General features: G+C 43.0%; 1 protein-coding gene and 1 non-coding gene across 2 annotated transcripts; one reads left to right on the forward strand and one right to left on the reverse strand.

The window, feature by feature from the left end:
- The first annotated feature begins 2,487 nt into the window (after nucleotides 1-2,487).
- On the forward strand, nucleotides 2,488-2,559 carry trnaq-uug (transfer RNA glutamine (anticodon UUG)). The gene has a single exon. It is a non-coding gene; the product is annotated as a tRNA-Gln (tRNA).
- A 284-nt stretch (nucleotides 2,560-2,843) lies between these two features.
- Nucleotides 2,844-16,477, reverse strand: LOC139907900 (tensin-2-like). The gene is made up of 24 exons (XM_078283581.1): nucleotides 16,445-16,477; nucleotides 16,292-16,341; nucleotides 15,966-16,149; nucleotides 15,451-15,501; nucleotides 15,100-15,222; nucleotides 14,940-15,004; nucleotides 14,245-14,328; nucleotides 14,004-14,116; nucleotides 13,754-13,814; nucleotides 13,386-13,461; nucleotides 12,377-12,506; nucleotides 11,326-11,391; nucleotides 11,107-11,223; nucleotides 9,564-10,979; nucleotides 9,231-9,354; nucleotides 8,104-9,038; nucleotides 7,727-7,858; nucleotides 6,684-6,776; nucleotides 6,392-6,469; nucleotides 6,004-6,081; nucleotides 5,600-5,768; nucleotides 5,223-5,291; nucleotides 4,823-4,852; nucleotides 2,844-4,605 (listed from the first exon to the last, which is right to left on the reverse strand). Exons 3-24 carry the CDS (start codon nucleotides 16,125-16,127, stop codon nucleotides 4,461-4,463), a joined length of 4,317 nt encoding a protein of 1,438 aa, XP_078139707.1. The 5' UTR covers nucleotides 16,128-16,149; nucleotides 16,292-16,341; nucleotides 16,445-16,477; the 3' UTR covers nucleotides 2,844-4,460.
- Between the last annotated feature and the right edge of the window lie 2,940 nt (nucleotides 16,478-19,417).

Below are 19,417 nucleotides of genomic sequence, written 5' to 3' on the forward strand. Positions count from 1 at the left end.
CATTGTGCCGTGTGTACTTTTCATAAGCAAGGAAGTGAGTGAGCAAGTGAGGACTTATAAGTTATAAAAGTTAACAACACTAACATCTGAAATAGTTGTTCTAATCTATGATTTAGGATTTAGTATTGTGCGAGCTCATGGATTTTGACTCAACCAAGCAGATCTCTTTCTTGCCTTCAAAGTTTCACATTGCAGCAAATCTTCAGCATTGTTGGAATTCCTTTAACTTCTTCAAATATTTACTTAGAGACCAAATGTTATTTTTCTTTTCATAATTCCTCAGAAGATAGCCTATAGGGGGTGGAAGCTGTTCCTGGACTCACACAGTTCTTAGACTACCTAGTGCACAAAAATAGTAGGCTCTCATGAAAAGAGGTATTATTACAGTTGCTACTGCCTTCCCCCCTCACAAGATCCAGTTCTCAGGTTTAATGATGCTGTGAGATCCTTTGATTCACAGGAACAAAGATATCTTAAAACCCAGACTCCTGTTCAGTAGTTTTCCTCAGGAGGCAGCATTATGAAGTTTTGAATAACTTGGGACTAGCATGGCTCATTAAAGTCCCACTAGTTCCCTCTTCTGGGAGAATGAGGGACAACAACATCCATTATTATACACAGGTCCCTGCTCTGTACCAACATCACTGCTCCCACTCACCCTTCCACTGATGTCAAAATCTTGCACTGTTGCATCTTTCAAAATGGCACAGAGAAACCATCCAAGACTCAGATTATGATCTTGTGGTCTGGTGGTCAGTTTGTAGACTCCCTCACTGGAGTATATGTGATAGTATTACAGTCATGATATTAATATCTCTCACTGGGGATCAGCCTGAATCCAAGAAGCCTGTGCTTGCCAGTGAGGCATACTCCTCTGAACCAGTTGAGCTAGTTCTGAAGCTATCTTTTGCATGAAAAAGCATTTGCCACCAAATGGCACCTACAGCTTAAGTGCTAAGCCAAGCCGTAACCCTTCTTTAGCTGTGCAGGAAAAGTAAGGATCAAAATGTCAAACTATAGGCCTATTAACTATTAGCCTACAGTAACAATATATCAAAAAATGTCTGACTTTGATCTCAGAAATTCTGAGTTTTTTCTGAGAATATTACCCCCTCTCCCCGGGTGTGGTAAAAAAAAAAAATCAATCACCTACAATGGCCGTAATACATCATCATAGCACAGTGTTGTAACTAAGAGAATCACACAACAAAATATTTATTTTAAGTGTGTGTGTCCCCGGGTACAATTTCTCACAAAATGTGCAGGAGGACTGACTTACAGCACAAAGGAGCGGCCTCAATCAAAACAGGAAGAGGAGGACTGCCTCACTACCCGTTTCTAGGCAAACAAGCAGACAAGTCCAGATGCTCTACAGTATGGTCTATCAGCAGTCAAACGGTCTCAGTGTTCTCAGTCTCATGTTTTACTTCAACTTTCCTAAAATGCTCAGTCAAGGGTAGTTTACCCAACCTCGATTTGGGGGTGTAACATTTTGACTGACACCTATTTGCATGCTCTAAATGCTAAACTGTGAGCTTGTTCCAAGTTAATATTTATTGCATTATTGTTAGATGAAACTTGAATGATCCCCATGGAGAATTTAAGTAATTGGGAATTGGGTACAATGTTCAATTAGTTCATTTTTGCCACAAATCAACATGGTAGAAAATTAAAAAAGAAAAACATGCTACTCCTCCCACCTGTTCAACTGTTCACAATTCCTGTTCCTGTTGTTTATTTCCCTTTAATCAGCCATGACCTGAGCTCAGATTATCATTCCATGGTTTCTTTAATGTCAGAATAAAGCACGGTAGCGTCCAGAATAAAGTACCATTGTAATTGTCTTCTACTGTAGGCCTATTTCTCTCAGCTATTGAATGTAAAGTTTTCAGGCAGTTAAATTCAGGCGTACAACACCAATTTATTTGATAATAATTTGACAGTAAAAATAAATTATTTACTGAAAGCCCCTGTTTCGTAAACTTTAATTTTGAAAAACAAGCTTTTATTTTGAAGCCAAAATCGGAAGAAGACTGTACTAATGAGTGTGACTTGACTCCCAGACCTTCAGCTTGTTTATTTGACATGCTGCTGCTGCTATTAAATCGTCGTGCTCGGTTAAACCAGCGTGGTCGACCGTGTGTAGATGGATGTGTGTGTTTAATAGATTTAACATCCCGAGGCCGCTTGTTATCACCATTCACATTAAATTTCCGGGAAAAAGAACGCACTTGGTCCTACAGTGTCATGCTAACGAGCGTTGAGTTAGCTAATGAGTTAGCTAGTTAGCCATACCTTAGCCACGGCTAGTCCTCACTCCGAAACAGTCTCACCTTCTTAATATTGTAAGGCTTGGTAAAAACATATATACCGAGGATTTATATTCCTACAGGTATCTCGAAAAGAGCTTGAAAATATATGATAATTAAATACATTTGGAAGTTGTTTGTAAGAAATACCGTTCTCTTCACGTGCTGAAGGCAGAAGGGTCCCATGGTGTAATGGTTAGCACTCTGGACTTTGAATCCAGCGATCCGAGTTCAAATCTCGGTGGGACCTCGTCCTTTTAATCTGAGGCAGGGTTTATGAATTGTCGTGTCTTCAACTGCTGTCAAAGTGCGAAAGGTACGGACGTGTTAATCAGCGTCGTACTCACAATGAATTGAATGAGCCGGCAATGTTTCGTGCGGTGCCGTGTCCGTTTTACAAATGAAAAGCTCGTTTTACAAATGTACATAATGCTGCCCTGGAGTAAATGACTCGAAAGATATTTTACATATTGGCTTTCAATGATGAAGCACGCACTTGCATTTGATTGACATTTTATTAATTTAATTTCCTGTCAAATATGGAATATGCCGTTCTTCTCATCCACTTCAGAGGCATAAAATATATTATTTCTTTTACATAAAACTCCATTATGAAAAATAAGAATTGTGTTGAAGCCAACTAAATACTGTCTTAGTTTATATAAAACACACAAATACCAAACAACACAAATATATTGCTTAAAAAAAAAATGTCAAGCCTTCAAAATGTCTATATACATAATTATTCTTTGGTTTAAAACAAAAATCCACCCTGAAACAGAATTCACATATGTTTTGCAAAGGATCTTGGTAGTTAAATATAGACATGTGAACAAAACAAACCTCTCCTAGAGAGAGCCAAGACTAATCTGTGATATCAAGACATTTTCTTGGACTGGCTCTGTTCATAATGAAATTGAAATTACCAATGTTGTGAACATTGTGAACTGACTTCCTGGGTAGATTCATGCTGTCTAAAATGTTGGTAATTTGAGAACATCCTGGGATTCCATGAAGTTAGTGTCCATTCATTGTTTATGGAGCGACTCTCAATGGCATCACATAGTCTTGGTTTTCTTCTTTTTAGCTTCAGGAGACAGTTGTTAATGTTCATGTTCTGTCCATGATCTTTGAATTAACATTTGTGAATTCTGTTTTATGGCTGAATTTCCTTCTGATTTGCATCATATAACTTAGTAGCTACACAGCAGAATATTTTGTGAAATTATCTGCCTGTCTGGAAGTGTATGCTCTGCTATTTTAAATGATATTCTCACTTTGTAGGCCGAGCATGTATGGTGCACCGTGGCTGCATCTCTTTTTCTGCCTGTGATAAAATCACTTCAACAAAAAACACATTTTTAATGGTATATGCAGTAGGATCAAAATGGTGAGTGTTATAAGGGGACAAATATGTCAGTGCACTACTGGTGGATAAATACACACAGAGGGTTAAATGCAACCAAAGACACTTTCACATCAGACAATCTCATCACATGACTTCGTTTCAACAGCTCACTTCCTCTTCCCTCTCTTTGGGATTCAATGCATCGGGGCTGATGTTGCAATACTACCACCGTCCACCTTAAAACAACATGACTTTTACATTCTAATACACTAATAAAGACCTTCTGAGCCGTTTCATCTGCAGCTTGACCTGTTGGAATAGTTGTTCTGTAGAGGAAATTGAATATATGTGCTAAATGGATTGTCAGTCATACGGTTTGCAATGCATGTCATACATATTGTTTAGAACATGATAATGAAAGGTATACAAAATGACAGTGAGTATATGGACAGCATAAGAATGGGAAAAACAACTGCTTGAATCTCATTTGGCAATGGTTATGAAAGTTTTGTCACTCTTTGGGGTCTCTTCAAACCATTCCTCTGTAACTGCTTGCACTGTAAACTGACATACAAACAACTTTGTGTCCCACAGAATTGAATTCGCACAACCAAGCACAGTTGTGCCACATGCACGGATGCTAGCACAAACATACATTTGCCAACAAGCGCGCGCACACACACACACACACACACACACACACACACACACACACACACACTCTTCAACAAAAATACTTCAGAATCATATCAGTATCTCCTTTAGTCCGCAACAGTCTCAAGTCTTGGCTCTCTCCTGCGTCCTCATCTGCGTAGCTGTGGCCCCAGCATGACTTTGTTGATAAAGTTGACAATGGCCACAGCTGGCTGCTCGGGGTCCATCTCTGCAAACAGGTGACACACGTTCTCTGTTGCGCTGCCCGTCCGCCTCGCCACAAAGCCAAACATCCTGCAGGAAAAAGGGATATGGGAGGTCATGAGAGAGGAGAGCAAACACTACATGAGAGAACAAGTGGTGAAAAAGACTGTGGAAGAGAACAAATTTTGTCTCAAGATTTCTGTCGAACAAATCTGATGTTGACTATTTGCCATGCGTAGGGAGCACACTGTACCGAGCGACGTGGAATATCAGTCGCGAAGAAGAACACAGAGACACAAGCACTTACTTGCTTGACGTGCTATCAGAATTAGTCCACCTGAAGCACGGGCACACAAATAGAGACATAGAGACAAGGCTTAGAAAAACATGGATAACAAAGACATGGAGTTTTTTATAGGACTAGGCACTGACAATAGCACTATTCGTTCTGTCATCACCTCTTACAATAAAAAAGCAAACAAGTAAATCACAGAGAGAACTTATATTGAGAGAAATCTAAGTCAATATAAGCCAACATAAGGACGGTTTGCGTAGCAGCGGCAACAGCACACAGGTACTATCATCACGACTAAAGATAGTCAGCTTTAACACATTCAGGCACATCAGAGCCCACGCACAGTTTTCATCAACAGCATGTTCATAACTATACGTCGTCAGTGTTTTGATACACAAGTCCAGCCACCCACCTGTGGTCCTGGGGGTCGACACTGCTGAATGTCACACTGCTGATGGGGTAGTGTCTCCTGAAAAATAGCCTGGGCAGACACAAACAGTGCGCCCTCTTGAGTATTATGGGTCTCATCCATTGGTTGTCATACCAACATAAGTCTATTGTCTGAAAGGTTTTAATCCAAGTGGTGTACATACTGCACATCAGAAAATTAAACAGGAGAAATTAGGAGGGGAGATAGTTAATTACCTGCCTAGTTACCACTTATTACATTAGCAACCAATTTTCTTACACTAGAGTTACCAGTAAATCACGCACATTGCTTGGCTGTTAAACAGTGTGGTATTGTTGCTAACAAGCAGGACTGTATCCCGCCCCGTCCCTGAGATGTACCTTCTTTTGCTGTCGGTCAGAGTGATGCCCTGAGTGGACACTTTGAAGTGGACCACTGTTGCCGCAGGACGAGGGCTCAGAGCCAGAGTGCATTTGGTTGCCTTGGAGATTGCCTGGGGCCCCGTCAGCGATTCGGTTTCCACAGAATTCAGGTAGAGTACATTGCAGGCTGCATCATATATAGAGAGATGAGGAATTCTAGATTAACATGAGCGTTGTGTGTTACAGTGTTATGGGTCATCGCTGTGTGGATTGAGCAGTCTCTACTGGTTAAAAGTAAGAACTGCAGCTGCATTGCACTGTGTGAGACATCCATGTCCTCTATGCAAGTTAAGATGAATGCAGGGATTACTGTAAACAACTGATGAACAGAAAAATCACCCAAAGACAAGGGTGGGTGCTACCTGCTCCTTGTTTGAGGAGGTCAGCTGCTGTGCTGGTGTTGGTGGCACTCTGCATCTCCTGAAGCTCTCCAACCAGATCTGAAACATCATAGCCTACAGTTATATAACAGTGTTTACTAGCCTTCTAGTTTTATACATACACAGAAAACAATAACCTGAAAATCATCATTACATATCTCTAAATTTATGGAGGATCCAGTTTGTAAACGTTTTATCATTTTGTTAATCAAGGACTTACTATCCTTTGAAAACCACCACATTTTATTTTCATTTTGTGCTATCAAGTGTGTTATCGTTCTCTAAGAATAGGTATTACTTATTTCAAATGGTGAATAATTAATTTTGGAATAAAACTTTTCATATTAAAATGCAATGATACTGCTTTTACCTTTTTCTGGGATGCGAAGGGCACATGGCAAAGAGATGGGAGTGATTGAATGCTGGTACACCAGGGCGGATAAACTTCCTGAAAGAAAGTGAGAAGGAGACAAGAGGCAAGAACGGTTACGATATGAGAGGACAAGAAAGAAGAAAGGGGAGCAGGAAGGAAGTGAATTTAAGAAACATTATTCATTTGGTTCAAAGGGGAAAATCTACTTGAGAAATGGTGACTATCAGTGCCTCATACAGAACAAAATATGTGAAACATATCACTGCAGTTGTGTCGACTACCAACTGACCGAAGTAGGATTCATTCTGACAGCCCTTGATCTTCACTCCCCGTGGCCCAGTCTCTATGAGGAAATGTCTCACCAGCTGTTCCAGAGGATCCCCTGGGAGAGAGGAGAGGGAGGGAGGAGATGGAGGAGGGTGAGGGTGAAAAATAACTCACACTGTCACTCTGCAAAGCATTTTCTGTAATGGTGGCTAGAACAATAGCGCAAAAGAATGTAAGATTCTGATTGCTATAGCCTTATCAAAACGTCACTGCCTACTTTGATCATACATTTGTGTTTTTCATTTCATGCATGGACAGAAATACATGAGGAACTGATCAACTCTAAACACACCTCGTCGTTCTTTCAAAGAAGGAGGAAGTGGAAGCATGTGTGAAAGAATAATTAGGGCTGGTAATCGTTTGAAAATTCTCAGCATCGGTACCAATATCAGTACCTTGAATTTGACACTGGTATCAAAGCATCAGGCACTTTTTTCAAAACCAATGTTGAATAAAAGCTTATTATGTAATGCAAAAGCCTATTTTTTTTTTATTATTTACTGTCATATAATTTATGCTGTTAGTTTTCTCAGCTAAAATAAATGAACTCCTGAGTGTGAAATTTTGTATGTATTTATTTCTCTTCCATACAGTGTAAAACAAGCCCTTGAAAAAAGTATTTATTGGTTCAAAATGCAGATTCAAGACTTTATTATAACTATTTAGCTTAAAATTTAAATATTTAGAACTATGTCAACAATATGCCAAATGTAGAGCTAAAATATAGCCAGACCTGGGACTATTTTAGCAGCAATGTATACTTAATTCAAGCAAACCGAGAGATGAAGGTGTAGTGACGCCTGGACAAGTTTGTTTTTCCTAAGTGGCAAGTAGTTACATAGTGAGCCAGTCAGCAGTCACTTTAGGACTTACAATAGGTACAGTGATTGGATGAAAGGTGATGTAAAATTAACGTAAAGTCCGGAACTTTGGCACCAAATGTTTCAACAAGCCCAAAGAAAAAACATAGTCTTATGATATTAACAATATATTGATAATGAATACCTTTGCTGCCAGTGATGTTGGCATTAGGAGGAGGGGTGGCCACCTTGAGGGCCAGGCCATAAGCCCCCTGGAAGGAGTTACTGTCTCTGATGAGGAAAGCTCCTGGGTCCTTGTCCTTCAAAACGGCTATTGCTACAGCGGAGAAGACACATTAGAGTAAGGATGCTGTAGTATAAAAAGAGACAAGCAACAGTGACGATACATGGGTATCGCCCCCTTGCCATACCTTCATTGATATCTGGTGTGATGTTATACAGTGTTTCAGTACACATCACTTCATCAATGTTCTTAGAGGATTTGGATTGCTTGGTAATGCAAAGAAGAATGATGATCGTAAAAACAATGTACATTCCTTATCATCCTGCATTAGCCCTCACCTTGGTCTCTGGAGATGCCCGGTTTGTACCAGTACTTGGAACTGTCCTGGACAAACTTTGCGTTGACCCTGGTGTCCATCTCCTCCCTACAGCTGGTTTGCGTGGACCCTCGTCTGACCGGAGGGGGCAGCTCTCCCACAGAGGTGGAGAAAGTTACGTGGTGTGGGCTAATGGGGGAAGGCGCTGAGGAGGCCCGGAGAAGAGAGTTGTGTCCGTTCAGGGACCCCGGTGTGGACGAAAGGCGTTTTTTCTCCGGGAGGGGCGGCTGAATGGCAGGGATGGTGACTGCGGTGTACCCGGTGTATGGGACATGGGGCACGTTCAGTAAGGGGTAGTAATAGGACGCCAAGGGGAAGGTTGGCGTGTGATATCCGTCGGGCACAGGTGACGGCGGTTTGGTGTCAGCTGTGTTGTCTCTGTCGGGGGTCAGTCTCTGTCCTGATGGGTCTGTCGTCAGTGAGGAGGACTGAGGAGAGGATCGCAGCTCTGGGGTGCCGACAGGAGAATTTGGTGAAGATGGGGTGGAGCTGAGACTGGAGGAAGGGTTCAGGGATACACCTCTGCTGTTGTCTGATTGAGTATCGCCAGGAAGGGCAGAGCCGTTGAGCTGCACTTGGACTGGGGTGATTGGTTGGATGGAGCTGGGGATGATGACAGTGGTCTGTGTTGAAGTCTCTGATTGGTTGGATCCCTCCTTGGCTTGTCCATTCTTGGCGGCAGAGCTCAAGCTCTGGGATGGCTCACTTGCTGTTTGTGTTGAGTCTCTGGATTCGTTGGAACTTTGGGCGTGTGTTGTTGTTTCTGTTGGTATTTGTGTGACAGTGTTGTTGCCATTTGTGTTGGATTCCAGAGGTACAGGGACTGAGGTTCCTTGGCTTGGCTCCGGTGTCCCCTGGGTGCTTTGGGGAGTGCTTTCAGCAAGCTTCTCTATTACACTGAGGGAGAGACTAAGCATGAGAAAATAGGACTATACACTGCATATGTCTGGATGAGTGTTTTTTCAGCATTATCAGCATTGGTAAATGTGAAACTGGGAACCAATGTCAGAGCGTGAGAGCCTCAGTATTCTTGTTGAAAACAAACACAGAGATGCACACAATATGTTATGTGTTTTGATGGGTACCCACCTATCTTCAGTGTGTGTGGGGCTGCTGCTACCAATAAGTGTGTAGTCAGGATCGGAGTCCAGTCCAGGGGAGCCTTGCTGTCCATTAGAATCTGAATTCCCCACACCAACCTTAGCAATTTCCTCTTTGTGAGGTGAGAGTCAAAATGATGACAGGAAGGGATGACAAAGAAATGAGTGAAAAATGAGAGCAGCGATAGAAGAAGTATAGTATATATAAGTATAAATCATGAATAGAATGCTTGCTGTTGTGTCCTATGTTTCCTTTTCATTTCATCAAAGCACACACTATTTCCATGTCCAAGACAAATCCACTGGTTTGTTCCTCACTCACCTGTTCGACGCTCAGCCTGATGCTGGTCTCTGGCTCCTGACGGGATCTCAGGCAGCCTGCCTCTCCCAGGAGAGGCACCAGGGTTGGGGCTAGTTGGGAGCAGAGGAGAGGCTGATCCAGACTGGTACCCTGAGACGTAACCCCGGCTCTCATGGCTCTCAGCTGGGGACGACTGATAGGGGGAGCAGGGGCAAGAGTGGCGGGGCTGTGGAGGGGTGTGGTACCCGCTGCTGGCTCCATCCCGCACATCCATTAGAGACTGGGGGCTGGGGTAGCCCTGGTGAGGGCCAAGGGCAAACCCAGGTTGGTCCGGGTTTTGAGCCTGCTCTAAAGGGGAGTGGCAGACACGATACGCCGGCATGGCTGATTTGCACTGCCAGAACTCTGCCTCTCTCGCCACCTCCCAGGGATTTTCAGCTTCCCACAGCGGAGGCCCCTCTCTTGTTCGTTGTATCCCCGCATCTCGGACCCAGTGCGAGCTCTCTGATTGGTCCGGGTGCAGCGGGTGGAACGTTCTGACTGAAGCTGTCTGGTGCTCTCGCCTGCTGGTGCAGTCCCGACAGGGGCAACCAGAGGACGATGTTGGGGGGCTGAAGAACATTTCCCTGTAGGGGCTGGAGGGCAGTGATTGATGGGAGAGATGAGAGGATGGGCCATGGCTAGAATAATGGAAGAGATGGCACTCTTCCCCGGTGCAGAGTCTATTTGAGGCCGGGAGGGTGTGGCTGTGCGGGTGGGTGTGTTCGGGGGCGGAATAAGGGTAGAAGGGCCTGTGGACACAGGGCAGGGGTGGGGGCGGACGTTCCCATGGCAACTCCGGTAATGGATGGGCGCTATGGCGATGGCAGAGTTCCATATGGGGTGAATGAGGGGGAGGGGACACAGGTTTGGATGGTAAGGCCGGCAAAGTTCGACTTTTGGGATTGTTTTTTGTGCTGTTGCAACGGCCGAGACAATGACCATTAGAAAGGCATGGCCCTCTCTCTCTCTCCCACCCCCCCTCCCCGCACCTCGCACCTGCTCGACCGCAACACGAGCGCTCTCGCCTCAAACCCCCCGGACTCGATGGGTCCCCGTCATCCAAAATTGCCGTCTCCCTATCCCTTTCTTTCTCCCTTGTTTTGTCTGTTTTGCCTTCTCCTTCTCCTCTCCTCAAGAGACAGTCAGTGTCGTCTCTGACAGGGCGGGGCGGGGAGGGAGAAGGGTCCTCCAGAGGATCGGAGGGGGCTGAGGAGTGGCCCGAGTCAGAGCTGAAGGAGAGAGGCTGGGGCTGGCTGGGAGCCTGGGGCTTCACTGTAGGGCTGCCGGGAAGGCAGCCGTTGGGCGACGCTGCCGAGGCAGTGGAGCCCGGCCCACGTCGCTTCCTCACCTGAGCGTACAGGCTGCCGTCCAGAGGGCCCCTTGTGTGAGAGATATCTGGGGGAAAAAGAGAAGAGAGTGTGATGTTGTGTGTATGTGTTTGATTGTCCCACCTCAAAATATAGATTTTAGTCCCGGTGTGTATGTGTGTGTGTGTGTGTGTGTGTGTGTGTGTAATTCTTACTTTCCATGCTGTCCTGATGGTGCAGGTTGAAGTTCTCATAGGAATCCCATCTCACCACAGGGTCTGAGGTGTTGTAGTCCACTTTGACGGAAGCGTCGTTCTTTCGGTATTCTCGGCCTTGGAAAGCAGACATTTTGATATGAAGCATGATGTTGACAAATCAAACACATTCACCAGAGATGATGATGCACAAAAACAAAGACAGATGATGATACTGACCTTTCATTTTCTCTGGACCGCTGGAGAAGATAAACTCGACTGTAGCATCAGGGGGGAACCTGTCATCTACAGACAGGCAAGCAGACAGACAATGACTAAAACACCCATACTCATGAAGGTAAATGAAACATTGTGCATCACAAGAAAAGATCTCATCTGTGAGGTACAAATACCAAAGTACAAATACCAAAATGTTTTAATAAATATGCTTATTCTTACACTTTTTTTATAATATAAATAAACATATAGTGTGCAGTTACAACAGGAGGGAATATGCAGTGAGACAGATAAAAGCTTAAGTCGACAGTACATAACATAAAATAGACATACATAAATTATATACATGTAAGTAGCACTTCTATCATCTGAAAACAAGAAGAACAAAGAGCAAAAACATAATTCTATATATAGCCCACATGAAGCAAGTCTCTCCTTTCTTTCTGATGCTGTATACTTTCATGTATGAGCGTGGGTAGTATTATTTATACATTGCACATTATGTGGATGCACCAGAATGTAGCATGTAGAGGATAATTCAACTGTCATGAGACTGCAGCTTACTGAGGCATGTACAATTTCTGTTTCATTTCAACCGACATTGTCATTTGTTGTTTGTTTCAAAATACACATGCACACCGCGATGGTCTGAAAAATAAGAGGGTCTTGAATTATGTAGCCATGTAAGCAATTCCAAGAAAAGGAATGCAAATATAGAGCAGAGGTTTTCCTCTTAAAACAGATCCCTTTTCTTCTTCTAGGACAAACAATACTTGCCCATTGAGAGATTACACAATGTCCCATTGTTTACTGTACATTCAGATTTTAGTGTAGTAACACAATAATATAGTCTAAACAATCAAACTGGAGAGATATGCCGTTGTCCTTTATCTGTTTACTTATCTTTACGCTTCATTACTTTAGTATAAATACCTGCCTTCCCTTTAATCCTTTTCTAATACTTCTGTAAGATGCCTTGATGGAACCAGTTGCACTGTCCCAAAAATAAAAGACTGTCCCATAAAACAAAAACTTTGGTTCTCCGGGTCTCTACCTGTGCAGGCCAGGTCTAGTTCAGTCTTGCCAAACCATAGCTGGGCCCCATGAACAGTACAGGTGTGGAACTGGACTCTGAACACCACCTCTCTCTCTGCTGCCTGGGTCCGCCGGTGGTAACACTTCACCTGCAGAGAGGGAGACAGGTGAGGGAGGGAGGCAGGCAGAGGTGAAGAGAGTGATGGAGGAATGTCTCAAAATGTTGATATGTCAATAGATTGGGTGACTGTAAAGGGGGAAACAAAGCTTTATTATAGTGTTGTTATGTTGCGTATTGTGTCTTAAGTGTGTGTTGCTGCTGTGGCAATATAAATATACTTACATGTCTATCTAGCTCTCTAAGTGCTTTGGTTATTTTTATCTTTACAATGCAAGACATCATAAGAAAATAATCAGTGTAGATCTGATTGTGTGTAATCAGAGTATTGGTAGCTCAGGTGGTTTAAGCATGATCATCATAAGCTTTATTTGTACAGCAATTTTCAAAAGTAAAGTTGTGGCCTACTTTTACTATGTCCACCATGTCCACCTCCTTTTGTGTATATGTGTGTATATATGCAAACATATATATTGATACAGTATATACTTGCTCATATTTTGGTGTAGTTTTTTTTACATGGCTATGTGCTGAAATGTCTTTTTATCTCACAATGTTTTGATAATTTATGTGACTATTTATTATTTCTTCATTTTTATCATGATGTGTACCTTTTAAACTAAACGCCTAGACGACTTGTCAGCTGCCATGTGAGTACGTAATAAACTTAAACTTAAACCTAAAGTTACAAAGTGCTTCAAAGTGAGGAAAGTAAAACGTATATTTATTAAAATAATTATTACAACAGTAAATAAACTAACTAGAAATAAATGCCAATAAGTATTGGGTTTAGGTATGATTGTAACAATTGGTGAATGGGTGGTTACAGTGATGTATGCATGAACATGGATGTGATTTAAATTGTAATAGGCCGTCAAGTTGGCGTCAAACACAGCATGGGGTTTCTCACCATAATGTCCCCCTTCAACAGTAGTGCTGGCTCCATAGTCACACACAGCTTCCTTGCCCTGGAGCTCTGAGGGTCACTGGACACACACACACACACACACACACACACACACACACACACACAGAATATGAAAAGTCAGATATATGGGCACACCTGCTCAAAACATACATAAAACCAGTCAAAACATGTCCCAATTTGGTAAAACATGGGTAAACAACATTAACTCTAAAGTAAGCACAGACCACCCTGCACCTAAACACAGACAGCCGCCTGTATAGACAACGTCTGACAGAGAGAAGGAAGGGAGAGAAAGGGAAGAAAGGGAAGAAAGCACGATGATACAACTGGACAACTGACCATCTACTTACTAAATGCCTGAGGTGTAGACCAGTTGTAGAGACTGGTAGATCTTCAGGAAAGGATAGTAGCCTGCAGACACAGAGCGAAGATGAGGAGAGAGGAAAAAAAAGGGGGAAGGAGTTTGCAGAAAAACACGCTTCATTGTATTTTTTTTTCTATGGCAGAGTAAAACACTTTCTGTTCAGCATTCTATTCTACAAAGCTGTGTAGCACTGCACCATTACAGTATTGTACAACAGTAGTTTGGGTAGGACTGACCTCCCCCGGCCTGGAAGTTGGGCAGTGAGGGAATGAGGATCTGGTGGAGGAACAGAGGACTGCTGTTCATCTTGATGGAACCTGACAGCAGACCGCCAAAGTAGTAGATGTACCTGAAGAAGAGAGGTGGGGAAAATGATGAGACGAGAAAAAAAATAGCAAAAGAAAGGAAGTTGTAAAAAACGACTGAGGTGATGACACCGACATGATATGAAGCGATAAAAAGATTAGTGTGTCACACCTGTTCTGAGAGGGCTGTAGAGAAGAGGAAACCTTGTCTTCACAGAACTTCCTCATGGCCAAGGTGGTGAGAGCCTGGTCCGCTCTGTGAACACACACAGTCACAAGGGGATTATTACCTGCTATAGTGCAGATTTGCGATGCTTTGCAATGTCTGCAAACATTAGTAAGTCATACTGTGCCTTGTGCAGGGGATGGCATGTATCACCAGCCTACACAGCAAACTTTGGCTGTTGCTGGTAATTTTCTCTACTCTAAACCATATACCATAATTTGAAATGTATTCTAAAACGTATTCTAAAAGTTAGGGGAGTTAGAGTTAGATATTAGTGATTGGATGAACTACACACACTGCATCTGTGTCACAGAGAGAACTTCTGTCTGCATCAAGTGTATCATCTGCTACAATGATAACAAAGTGTAACTGTGAAAAATGAAGAGACACATAAGTAGTTTCTGTGGTTGCAATGCTGATTTGCATTTAGCGTGAGAGAAATCTGTCACACTAGTGATATGCATATTGGCATGTTGCAAGAGCGGGATCCAATTCTACTTGGTTGGCTGAGATGCATCTTTAATGGCGTGGTGGTGTAAATTCAGTGTGGATAATTCATATCTGGATCCTATTTGGATGTGAGACACATGTTAATGCAAAGTATAACGGGGCCTTGTCACACTAATAATGAAGCAGATTACCCAGCTGATATCTTGCTGTAGTGCATGTAGGCCGCCACAATGACCCCCGTCTTCCCTTTGTTTCCCTGTTAGAATAAAGATCAAAGTGACTGTGGAGTAGTATTTCATACTTTCTTTGCAAAAAAGCAGAGGTCCGTTCAGGCCCTCCCTATGCACTGACCTTGCAGTGGAGGACCACCACGTTGTGGGGGTCAGAGGTCAGCCAGGTCTCCATGGCCTTACAGACAGCACAGATCCTGTCCAGGGGCGGAGCGTGAAGATCGGGCCAGCCGTAGTCCTGCACCTGAACCAGAGAGGAGGATGGAGGAGGAGAGGTTTTAGAGCCTTTCAAACTGTGATGGCTTTCAACTGAGTCGACACTTTCCATCAACCTTGAACCTTGAATTGTGAAACTCTTTGGTAAATGAAAGCTTCAACGTTGTTTCCTTTTACTATCACCTACTGTCATGCAATGGTTTGTGTCCCAGTACCTTGAACAGTGTGTGTGATCTGTTATGTTTTCTGACTGTACCTTTGGGTTAAGTCTGGTGATGTCATGTCTCTTCTCTGATAAGTTCAGGAGCTGGAAGAGGCAAAATTACCATTATTAGCTAGCACAGATCTTTTTTTCCACATCAGCAAAATAAGAGTTACAATGCAAAATTGATTCCACATACTAAAATCACTGCCCAATCACAGTGTATGAATGCATTCATAGACATGCTATTGAGATGTCATAGCAACCAATAAATTTTTATTGGTTGCTATAAACAAATAGGGGAGGGAAGCAGTCGGTAGTTCAATAGCCCATAATCACTCACAGATTAAGACTGAAAACAGTAACATTTCTGGATAGTCATGCCAATATGCAAACAAAAACCCTTTATTTTGCTTGAATAAAAGTTTTAATAACGACCATTATCTGCATCTGTTAGTCTGTTTCACATTCATTCAGTCTTTTATGAGATGGCAAGACACCAAATTGCGTCATACATTTTGGAATTCAACAGTTTATAAGCCTTCGGTTTTTCAATTTTTGCAGCTAACCAGGAACTTGTCTTGGTGCTTGGATTTAAGCATGGCGGCCACTTCCTGCAGGTTTCTGCGGTAGCGCTGTTCCTCCAGGTCTGGCAGGAAGAAGACGGAGATTATCCTCTCGGTGATGTAGGTGAGGTCAAAGTCGTAGTGCTGCTCCATCACATGCTCCATCACTCGTTCCACACTTTTACTCCTGGACGAGGAGACAATCCATTATTTGACCCCGACATTTGATGCCTATCATTCACTCCATCACACTTTTCACACGCTTACAGAAAACATCGACAACAACCGAATGTGATGGCGTGATGTGGTCTGTTGAGGCCTTGCGGTACCTTGGTAGGGAGCCTCTCTTTTTCTGCGATGTAGATTTAGTGGAGCCGTGCTGAGAAAGAGAGAGGGAGGGAGAGAGAGCGACTTTGCTGAAACCGATCAATCACATTACAAAATAGAAAACCACTGAAAAACAAATGCGTGTACAAACCCACCAGGTCTGGGGCTGAGATACAGGTGGTCGTCACCTGAAAGAGAGAGCAAGCATGGGTTAGTCTATGCTGCACACACACACACACACACACACACACACACACACACACACACACACACACACACACACACACACACACACACACACACACACAGAGGGACTGAACCAGCCCATGCCAAGTCATGTGTTTGGTTTAATGCTCTTGGTTCTGCTCCAGCTACAGAGATGAGGGGATGGAAGGATGGAGGGATGGAGGGATGAGGAGGGATGGAGGAGTGCTGATGGAGAGGATAGGAAGATTCGTTCTCGCTCTCTTTCTGTCATCTGCAGCAGCTGGTTTGAAGAGGAAGCTGTCAGCAGAGATTTACCCGTTCCACATGATGGGCTAGCGAGGCGTGATGCCAGACTATGCGCGCGTGCAAATGTGCGCGTGCAAACACACACACACACACACACACACACACACACAAACACATGTGCATGAACGCACACGCACACAAATACACACAGACTGGGATATACAGAGACAGAGAGACAAACATACACAAGCACCCACATGCATACATGCAAAAACAAACGCACCAAGAGACACGCATATGCACACGCACGCACACACACACACACACACACACACACAAGCATGCAAGCGCAACCACAGAATATTTGAGCTAATTTCCAAAACATAAAAAACATAACCTGAAGTTCACCTTCAATATCTCTAAAATATAGTGGATCCAGCCTGTAAAAGTGTAATAATTCTGTCGACCAAGGACATTTGTCTTCTTTCTTGTGCTATCAATTATTTTTCATATCTCATGAAATGAACCCTTCATGTATACACTAACTGTAACCTCAACAGATCTACGCATTTCCACTCATGATCTAAATTCTTCTTTCTTGCACTGAAGAACAGACTTGTGTTTTTGATCAGACAGTTGAACAAGTAGTGGTGCTCACTATAATAAGAAGTAGTCAATGAAAATGATGGATTGTGTTTCTGTTTCCCGTAAAGAAGAGGGAGAGGAGAGACGGACGTAGTTTATTGAAGGAAGACTTCACATGTGGTGTGCAGTCCTTGTACTCAGCCAGTGAGCCAACACTAACTTGCCAAACCACACACGTGTACACACACACACACACACACACACACACACACACACACACAGAGTCATAAAACACATTCAGAGATGAGGTCACTAGAACAGTCATGGCTACAGCCACTGCAATATCCAAATGGACTTGAACAGCTCTCTGTCCCTTCTTCTACTCTGGACAGTTCTGACCCTGTAGTGACAAGCTAGTAGAGGATGGTAATCAGCTCAAGTTGTCCTGGGGAGGGTGTGTGTTGTTTTTACAGCTCATTAACTTGTCTCTGCTGATGCAGTAATTTAAGACTAAAATCTCATAAAACTAACACATAAAAACACCAAGGTGAAAAACAAAAAAGAAAACATATTGATAGCAACTCCACATTTACAAAAGGAAAGGAGCTGAGGAAAGGAACCAAGCCCAAAGTATTAGGCCACAGCTATGGGCTCCTACTGTAAACTCTGACAGACAAGCGTCACCGTGTCAACTTTGACCTCTCAACTATGCCTTGACAGAGACTAACAGACAGCTGAGCTGACCTCTGTGGCTGAGGGCCAGCCAACGCTGACAGGTGTCAGGCAACAGGCTCACAAGCCAAATGACAACAACATAATGATCTACAACCAAAACAACCCCAGGACAGACACAGCAACTGTAGCAGCAATTTGCTCATTGGATGTTTTATGTATTTTCTTTTCCTATTTGTTGACGGTGACAAATTGCCCCCAGGGCTCTACAGCTTTATCCTCTAGTGCCTATCAAATCAAAGATACTGGAATTTTAATTCTCTGCTATAGCACAGAGGCTTAACAATATCTGAACTAGAGTCATGTTGTCTGTTGCTTTTCAAAAGACAGAATAGTAACTTTAAAGCATAACTCCGCATATATTCAACCTGGACCCTATTTTCCCATAATTCTCCATCATACCAATCGATTCTGACCAAAATTTTGTCAGTTGCTTCACTATAGAGCTATACTGTACTTATGTCTTGCTTGCCTGGATGCTGCTCTCCAATGCAGTTCTATGAGGCCAGCAGCCAAAGCATGTCTTTTTCAATATATTGACTCTCACTCTGTAGCTCTACAGTGAAGCAATTGATGAGATTTTGGTCAGAATCAATTGGTATGATGGAAAAACAGCACCTTAGGCTAGCTTAAGAGTATATATCACTGAATGTCAATCTGAAACCTGTGAGGGGAAAATGAATGACCTTACTGTTCAGTTAAAGTGTGGAATTCCACAAACTGAACACCTCTCCAAGCTTTCTTTACACAATCAGAGGAATTCAACAAGCAGTTCACATCCAGGTCTCGCACATCCGGAGGCTTCGACAGATGCCATAGCACCACACCATCCCTCGCTCTGTCGAAGGACAGAGGGATGACAAGGAGGGAGCAGGGCCAACATAAACACACCGCAGATTACATTTCCCTGGCCGCCAATTAGACAGCCATTTCCAGACGCCTCCTGGTTCTTCTACACACACACACGCACGCACACACACACACACACACACACACACACAGTGCATGAAGATGCGTAGATGACACATGTGGCTATCCACGTGTGCACTGCAGATTACAAACACACACACACACACACACAACGAGTTACAGTTCACTTCAGTTTTTACAAAAATCAATGGCTGATGATTAGAGCTCAACAATTAATTTAAAAAACTGAACTTCTATGAAATATGAACTTCTGCAATTTCCAAATCACAGAGTCCAAAACTGCATTTCTAAACAAGGTGTTTTAGAGCTCCAGGTCATCTCCCTTTCAACCTTTCATCATACGCAAACTCAGTAAATCCTGCACACTGACATAAACTTTTTATTACTTTTCTTTAAACAATTTTAAAGTTCTAAAAAATGTATGACAA

Source organism: Centroberyx gerrardi, chromosome 5, assembly GCF_048128805.1.
Source record: "Centroberyx gerrardi isolate f3 chromosome 5, fCenGer3.hap1.cur.20231027, whole genome shotgun sequence".
In the NCBI taxonomy this organism is placed as follows: domain Eukaryota; kingdom Metazoa; phylum Chordata; class Actinopteri; order Beryciformes; family Berycidae; genus Centroberyx; species Centroberyx gerrardi.

Bases quoted from the DNA above. Each gene is read 5' to 3' on its own strand.
- LOC139907900 (XM_078283581.1), bottom strand. From the start codon at position 16,127: ATGGAGCATGTGATGGAGCAGCACTACGACTTTGACCTCACCTACATC. The intron at 6,082-6,391 runs GTAAAAGCAGTA...ATGATGTTTCAG, and splicing joins CCTTCGCATCCCAGAAAAAG to ATCTGGTTGGAGAGCTTCAG. The intron at 4,606-4,822 runs GTAAGTGCTTGT...TTTTTCCTGCAG, and splicing joins TCTGATAGCACGTCAAGCAA to GATGTTTGGCTTTGTGGCGA.